We start from the raw sequence: 7,943 nt of genomic DNA on the forward strand, positions 1-7,943 counted from the left end.
TGCAGAGATGGTGGTGTGAGTTTGGGTTTTGTGGGGGTCCTGGCACAAACGTATGTGTGCTATTGTGACGAAAAGTAGCCTATTGCGCAATCGGGTGTATTAACTATGTTTGTGGAAAGTTTCAGCCAAATCGGTTGAGCGGGTTTTGCGTGATTGAGGAACAAACATCCAAACACACAAACCCACAAACTATAGGATATTTACTCTTGTGTGACTACACTGCCATATGGGTGCATGGCCCTGTGACTGTCTAACACCCTTGTCTGTTTTGTGTTGTGTTATTTGTAATTTTTATTATTAACTTTAATAAATAATAAAAAGTATTGATATATTTTTTCATGGTGTTTTGGTGATTTTGAGTACCACCTGAAGAGACTGTAGAGTATAATAATAGCAGTTCCATTTTGGTCCATACAAATCTGCCGAACAAATCTCACAAGTACAAGACAATATAATGCTTTGATTTACAGATCCTGCTCTCGGCCACCTGTGCTTCTCCTTTAGCCTCCAGGAGAGTCAGCATTGTGATGTGGGACGCACAAGGCCCCCAGGAAGGCTGAAGGGGAAGCATCAGGCATCAATAAGTAAATAGCAGTAAGGTGCCGACTCAGCCCCCTATGGTCAAGGGGCCCCATTGCAACAGCCACAACTGATGCAGAGCCGCCACTGACCTGGTCCGTAATTTTTGCTAAAAAGATGACAACATCCAGTGTTACAGCCACAATTTTTTTTTTGTATGTATATTCTGAGCCCCACATAGAGCTCACAATGTACATTTTATCTATGCAAACACAGGGAGAACATACAAACTCCTTACAGATGGTTTTTTTGCCCATGGCGGGATTTGAACACCAGGAGTCCAGTGCTGCAAGGCTGCAGTACTAACCACTGAGCCACCATGTGGCCCCCTCGTTATGGCCACAATTGTCATGTACCATTAGCCTTAGGGTCACACTGCTTGTTTTTTTATTTTATTTTTTTGTGTCATATAAGCAGCTTCAGAAACGTCTGAAAATTCTCCAACTCATTTCAAAGGGAGACAGCTAGCTTCTTTTATCAGCTACTAAACGAAGAAAAAAACCAACTCCACGTCAAAACTTGCATTCTAGTTGCAATGGCCTACTAACCTACAAACTGGAGAGATTTATCATATACATTTGTTAACAGCAACATGGCAGCAGCTAACTAATCATACCATGCTTTTTTTTATTTTATGAAAAAAAAAAAAATTACCAGTCCTTCCTAGACAATTAGATATGTTACCATGTGTGATGTTACAACCACACACTATTAAAACCCATTTCTATCAATGTGCAAGAGGCTCTAGTTAAAGTGGTCGTCAAGGATAACTAGAAATCCCTACACTAATCTAAACACTCACCCCCCTCCTACTTTCTAAATAACATTATTAATATAAAATGTATACATACTCATCATGTGACCGCTGCAAGGACATTTACTGATAATATGGGGACGATCCATTTCTCCATTTCTGAAAACAGATCATCACTACTCCTCTCCTCCTATCCACTCCATTATACTTACCCTCCACACTTCCTCAGGTAAAATGGCTCCTCCCTCTGTAAGGATTCTGCAGGGTGCGTGCTCTTCTCCAAGCACTGTGTGCACTGCTGCTGGTAATGCACTTCTACTGCGCATACACGCAGGCGCAGTAAAGGTGGATCATCGCTGCCGGCAGTCAGAAAACAGGGAGGAGAAAGTCTGAAAGGAAGATAGGAAACTGTAATAGAGTGGATGGAGGGAGTGCCGGCTCAAGGTTTGTGTGGGTCCTTGGGTGACAGAGCCCCAGTGGGCTCCCTTTGGAGTAACTCATGTACAGTCATGGCCAAAAGTTTTGAGAATGATACAAATATTAATTTTTACAAAGTCTACTGCTTCAGTTTTTCTAATGGCAATTTGTATATACTCCAGAATGTTATAAAGAGTGATCAGCTTAACAGCAATTACTTGCAAAGTCAATATTTGAATAGAAAATGAACTTTATCCCCCAAAACACATTTCAACATCATTGCAGCCCTGCCTTAAAAGGACCAGCTAACATCGTTTCAGTGATTGCTCCAGTAACACAGGTGTGGGTGTTGATGAGGACAGGGCTGGTGATCAATCTGTCATGATTAAGTAAGAATGACACCACTGGACACTTTAAAAGGAGGCTGGTGCTTGGCATCATTGTTTCTCTTCTGTTAACCATGGTTATCTCTAAAGAAACACGTGCAGTCATCATTGCACTGCACAAAAATGGCCTAACAGGGAAGAGTATCGCAGCTAGAAAGATTCGGAGAAGACGAGGTGAGCACTACTACCAGTCTTGTCTCATGCCAACTGTAAAGCATCCTGAAACCATTCATGTGTAGGATTGCTTCTCAGCCAAGGGAATCGGCTCTCTCACAGTCTTGGCTAAAAACACAGCCATGAATAAAGAATGGTACCAGAATGTCCTCCAAGATCAACTTCTCCCAACCGTCCAAGAGCAGTTTGGCGATCAACAATGCCTTTTCCAGCATGATGGGGCACCTTGCCATAAAGCAAAGGTGATAACTAAATGGCTCAGGGAACAAAACATAGAGATTTTGGGTCCATGGCCTGGAAACTCCCCAGATCTTAATCCCATTGAGAACTTATGGTCAATCATCAAGAGACAGGTGGACAAACAAAAACCTATAAATTCTGACAAAATGCAAGCATTGATTGGGCAAGAATGGACTGCTATCAGTCAGGATTTGGTCCAGAAGTTGATTGAGAGCATGCCAGGGAGAATTGCAGAGGTCCTGAAGAAGAGTCACTGCAAATATTGACTTGCTGCATTTTGTTACTCATAATATGATTGCAATTATATTTCTGCATGTGATAAAAACATCTGACAAACACACATAAAAACCAGGGGGCAGCAGATCATGTGAAAATATAATATTTGTGTCATTCTGAAAACTTTTGGCCATGACTGTACACTGCAGCAAAAAAAAAAAAAAAAACACAAAATTGAGTGTTTTTTTGCTGAGGGAGACATAGGACTGTTTTACAGCCCCACTCCAGTAGAAGTAAATCTAACATGTTCAGACATCAGAAAGTAAAGAGGAATTTGAGGCGGATTCAGATTCTTCTTTATTTTTTACCCCTGACTCATAGTGCAGAACATCAGCATTCTGTTGCATTCTGTTTCTGTTGCAGTTTTCCACAAATGAATGAGTCTAACCAATGGAAAGTCTCAAGCCGCGGCCTCCAAATCAGCTGCAGAATCAGCGACAAGATCCAGCAGGACGCTTTTTTTTCCAGCTTCCTGCTTCATTCAGTTTCATTAGGAGGCAGAATGAGGGAGGAGTTAGCTACTGATTTAGGTGCGAAATCCAACCTAAAATCAGTGTCAAATTCCGTGTGGACCCCAGACAGCATTATATGCTCCGCAGTGGCCCCCAGACAGCATTATATGCTCCGCAGTGGCCCCCAGACAGCATTATATGCTCCGCAGTGGCCCCCAGACAGCATTGTATGGATTGCAGTGGTCCCCACACAGTATTATATGCCCACAGAGGCCCCAACACAGTATTATATGCCCACAGTGGCCCCCTTGCAGTTTTACATTATCCCAAAAGCCCCCTTTCCCCCAGAGCTACTTCTATTATACTCTGGGATCTCCTCAGACTCCAAAATATAATAATCAGATGCCCAGGGAAAGGGTTTAAAAAAAACCAATCACTTATTACTCACCTTACCTCACCTCTCCTGGGAATCCTCACTCCTCTTCCTCCTTGCGACTGAGCTCCTGCTCCCCAGATGTCACTGCTGTGGGCCTGAGATTGTACCTCAGAGGTCAAGTGGGACACATTGACGTAATTAAGCCAGTGCTTTCCTGCTTTCCCCGTGAACGCTGGGGCCCAATCACACACCCAGCAGCGAGGCCTGGGTAGCAGGATCTCAGTCACCGGCCGGAAGAGCTCTGGAGTGGATGCTGAGCCCAGGATAAGTGTGTGTACGTATTTTTATTTTTTATCACCTCATCTGGTCTGGCATCTAATAGAAATGGGCCCAGCGATGCCAGGCCCCTCTTCATTAGCGGTATGTATCGTAGTTGGGGAACCAGGCTTTCCCCGACTGGTTGGACATAGTGGTCCGAGGCCACAGACATTTTCAGCTGGATGCAGGCTTGTATCCTATGCCACTGCTGAGTGGGCCCCCTCAGGAGCTTAGGGTCCTGGCGCTTGCCCAAATATGCCAGGTGCTGACGCCAGCCCTGGATGGAAGGGAAAATAGTATTGACGTTGAGTTTCTGAATAAGGGGGGGGTGCATTGTCAACGGATAATCAGAATACAGGTAAATACACATTTTTGATAAATTATGTACTTTAGAAAGTAGGCGGGGAAGAGTGTTTAGATTATTGTATTAGTTATTATCCCGGATAACCTCTTTGAAGGGATTCTATCATTTAAACACTTTTTTTTCTAGTTGACACGTCGGAATAGCCTTAAGAAAGGCTATTCGTCTCCTACCTTTATAAGTCGTCTGCGGCCCGCCGTTCGGTGAAAAATCAGTTTTTTCACAGTATGCAAATGAGCTGAGGCACCAGCGCTCAAAAAGCACTGGGGGCGTCCCCAGTGCTGCGAGAGAACTCTCTCCAGCGACGCCTCCATCTTCTAAAGCAACTGCCTCTTCATCTTATTTTTCCAGCTGGGGTCAGACTTGTGCGCCTGCGCAGTCGGCTCTGCCATCAGGACCCAGGCAAAGCCGAGTGCACAGGCCGGCCGGCGGCCATTTTTTTTTAGGCCACTTACACGTGCAGTACACTCCTGTAGTTCTATGGAGAACAGGAGCATACTGCGCATGCGCACATAAGCGGCCTCCAAAAAAATGGCCGCCCTGTGCACTCGGCTTTGTCTGGGTCCCAATGGCAGAGCCGACTGCGCAGGCGCACAAGTCTGACCCCAGCTGGAAAAAGAAGATAAAGAGGCGGTTGCTGCAGAAGATGGAGGTGTCGCTGGAGAGTTCTCTCGCAGCATTGGGGACGCCCCCAGTGCTGTTTGAGCACTGTGGCCTGCCCCCAGTGCTGCGAGAGAACTTATTTGCATAGCGAGAAAAAAACTGATTTTTCATCGAACAGCGGGCCAGAGACGACTTATAAAGGTAGGAGACGAATAGCCTTTCTAAAAGAGGACCTTTCATGGTTTGGGGAACAGGCAGTTCTATATACAGCTGAAAAGCCAACAGTATGCTAAATTCAGCGCACTGTCGGCTTTCCCGATCTGTGCCCCGGTGAAGAGCTTCCGGTCCCGGTACCATAGCTTTTTACAGTCAGAAGGGCGTTTCTGACAGACAGTCAGTCAGGTACGTCCTTCTTCAAAGTAGCGCCTATTGCGCTGTACAGTGTGAGCAGGGAGGAACGCCCCCTCCCCTCCTGATAGTACTCGTCTATGGACGAGCACTGTGAGCAGAGGGAAGGGGCGTTCCTCCCCACTGAATTCAGCGCACTGTCGGCTTTCCAGCAGAATATAGAACTGCCTGTGCCTAAATCAATGAAAGGACCTCTTTAAGGCTATACAAACATGTCAACTAGAAAAAAAAGAAAAGTGTAGGATCCCTTTAAACTGTAGCATAGCCATGTCTTATGAGGTCCATCTCCATTATTATTCATTCTGTATGTTTTTGTTTGTGCATGCATATAACAAGTTTGGGATAGGTGAAGATCATTACCATGTGTAATGATGACAACCACGCCGCTGTTAGAGCTCATTTCTGTCACTGCACAACACAATCCCCGAGGTAGAAAGAATGACGATACTTGCTGTCACACTTTAAGTCCTGGCAGATTTCCTAGGGATAACTGTAACCGGTAAACGCTAAATACTATACTCCGTAAGGACCTTCTGACGTCTAGAGGTCACGTGACAGTCTCTTATCATATAACTAGGTAGGCGTATCTTTACGTGCTAAAAGGTCCTTCCACACAAAATGTGTAAAGATACGCGGGGTGCACGATGTGCTATGGTAAAGGATATATACTATACTCGGTAGAGACCTTCTGACGTCATAAGGTCACATAACTGGGAAGGCGTGTCTTTACTTGCAAGAAGGTCCACCACTGTATCCTGTGTAGTGGAGCAAAATGGAGAGATGATAGATGCTAAATCCTAGGACCTCTGATGACGTCAGACCATGTGATCAGAGTCTTGTGTGGGCGGAGCTATTCACGACAGTGCTGACTTAAACAGGAAAAGGAAGCTGCAAGGAATGGAGACTAGAAGGTATGGTCGTGGCTAGAATGGAGTTGCTCCTGGTAGGTATGATGTCACATGAAGGGGCGTGGCCTCTCAAAGGAGGGCGGAGTTTCGTCCATCACTGCTCGGTGCTGTATAGAGGAAGCCGGAGCCGAGCACATGTAGATGGAGAAGAGAAAGCAGAGAGGATTGTCTTGTGGTAACGGAGGATGGAAGGGGAGAGAGAGGTTTGTTCTACATAGGACTGTATGTTCGATGAGGGGAGAGAGTGATGTAGTTACATGGGACTGCATGTTGGATGAGGCTGTGGGGAGAGAGTGATGTAGTTACATGGGACTGCATGTTGAATGAGGCTGAGGGGAGAGTGTAATGTAGTTACATGGGACTGTATGTTGGCTGAGGGGAGAGAGTGATGTAGTTACATGGGACTGTATGTTGGCTGAGGGAAGGAGTGATGTAGTTACATGGGACTGTACGTTGGATGAGGCTGAGGGGAGAGAATGATGTAGTTACATGGGACTGCATGTTGGATGAGGCTGAGGGGAGAGAGTGATGTAGTTACATGGGACTGCATGTTGGATGAGGCTGAGGGGAGAGAGTAATGTAGTTACATGGGACTGTATGTTGGCTGAGGGGAGAGAGTGATGTAGTTACATGGGACTGCATGTTGGATGAGGCTGAGGGGAGAGAGTAATGCAGTTACATGGGACTGTATGTTGGATGAGGCTGAGGGGAGAGAGTGATGTAGTTACATGGGACTGTATGTTGGATGAGGCTGAGGGGAGAGAGTGATGTAGTTACATGGGACTGCATGTTGGGTGAAGCTGAAAAGAGAGTGATGTTTTACATCGGACTGTATCCTGGAGGGTATGGGGGATTGGATTGATGTTTAGGGTGGTATAGGAGTCGTTGGCATGGAGGGAGACAGGGTCCTTTGGGTGTTCCTGGCATTTAAGGGGGCACAGGAGATCTTTGGGGGTACTGCTGGTATCTATGCTCAGCAGTGCCCCCCTGCCACAGTATTATAGTATTACATGCCCAGCAGTGTCCTCCCCCCCCCCCCCCAAACAGGATTATATGCCCATCAGCAGTGGCCTGGGACATTAGGGGCCTGGCGACAGCCGCTACCCCTGGCTTTTTTTTCTTTTTTTAATAGGCTGTTACCGGCAGGGGCCGGGATCGGTAAGTGACACCGTGGGGCCCCCAAGCACTATTATTATACTAGTTTTTTTTAATACTACTATTATATTGTACTATTTTCAGAACCCCAAGTATAATGATTGGAGGCCCCGGAAAGGTAAGAGAACATAATAAACGTCACACAACTAGGCCCGGATCATGTGACATACGTACGTCATTAAAGGTGGCCGACGCCACCGAAGACTGCAGCGGAGCGGAAGATAGGTAAGTTACAGTGTTTTTTATGTTTGTATCACCCTTGGTCTCCGTTTATTATACTCTGGGGTCTGAAAAAACACCAGAGTATAATAATTGTTCATGGGTGGTCATTATGGGGCATAATACTGTGTGCAGGGGCCACTATGGGGTATAATACTGTGTGCAGGGGCCACTATGGGGTATAATACTTTGTGCACGGGCCACTATGGGACATAATACTGTGTGCAGGGGCCACTATGGGGCATAATACTGTGTGCAGGGGCCACTATGGGGCATAATACTGTGTGCAGGGGCCACTAAGGGACATAATACTGTGT

At 45.9% G+C, this 7,943-nt stretch overlaps 1 protein-coding gene across 2 annotated transcripts in view; it reads right to left on the bottom strand.

Annotated features, from left to right (window-relative positions):
- The window catches only part of BAG1 (BAG cochaperone 1), a 175,153-nt gene extending 169,027 nt beyond the window's left edge, over nucleotides 1-6,126 (bottom strand). Inside the window, exon 1 of one of the 2 annotated variants that reach the window (XM_075271041.1) lies at nucleotides 6,030-6,126. In XM_075271041.1, the coding sequence (XP_075127142.1) occupies nucleotides 6,030-6,042 (13 nt within the window). In that variant the 5' untranslated portion in view covers nucleotides 6,043-6,126. Of the gene's footprint in view, nucleotides 1-5,704 lie in introns of both variants that reach the window. The other variant, XM_075271039.1, reaches the window with a different exon arrangement.
- Between the last annotated feature and the right edge of the window lie 1,817 nt (nucleotides 6,127-7,943).

This window comes from Leptodactylus fuscus, chromosome 4 (genome assembly GCF_031893055.1).
Source record: "Leptodactylus fuscus isolate aLepFus1 chromosome 4, aLepFus1.hap2, whole genome shotgun sequence".
Taxonomy (NCBI): domain Eukaryota; kingdom Metazoa; phylum Chordata; class Amphibia; order Anura; family Leptodactylidae; genus Leptodactylus; species Leptodactylus fuscus.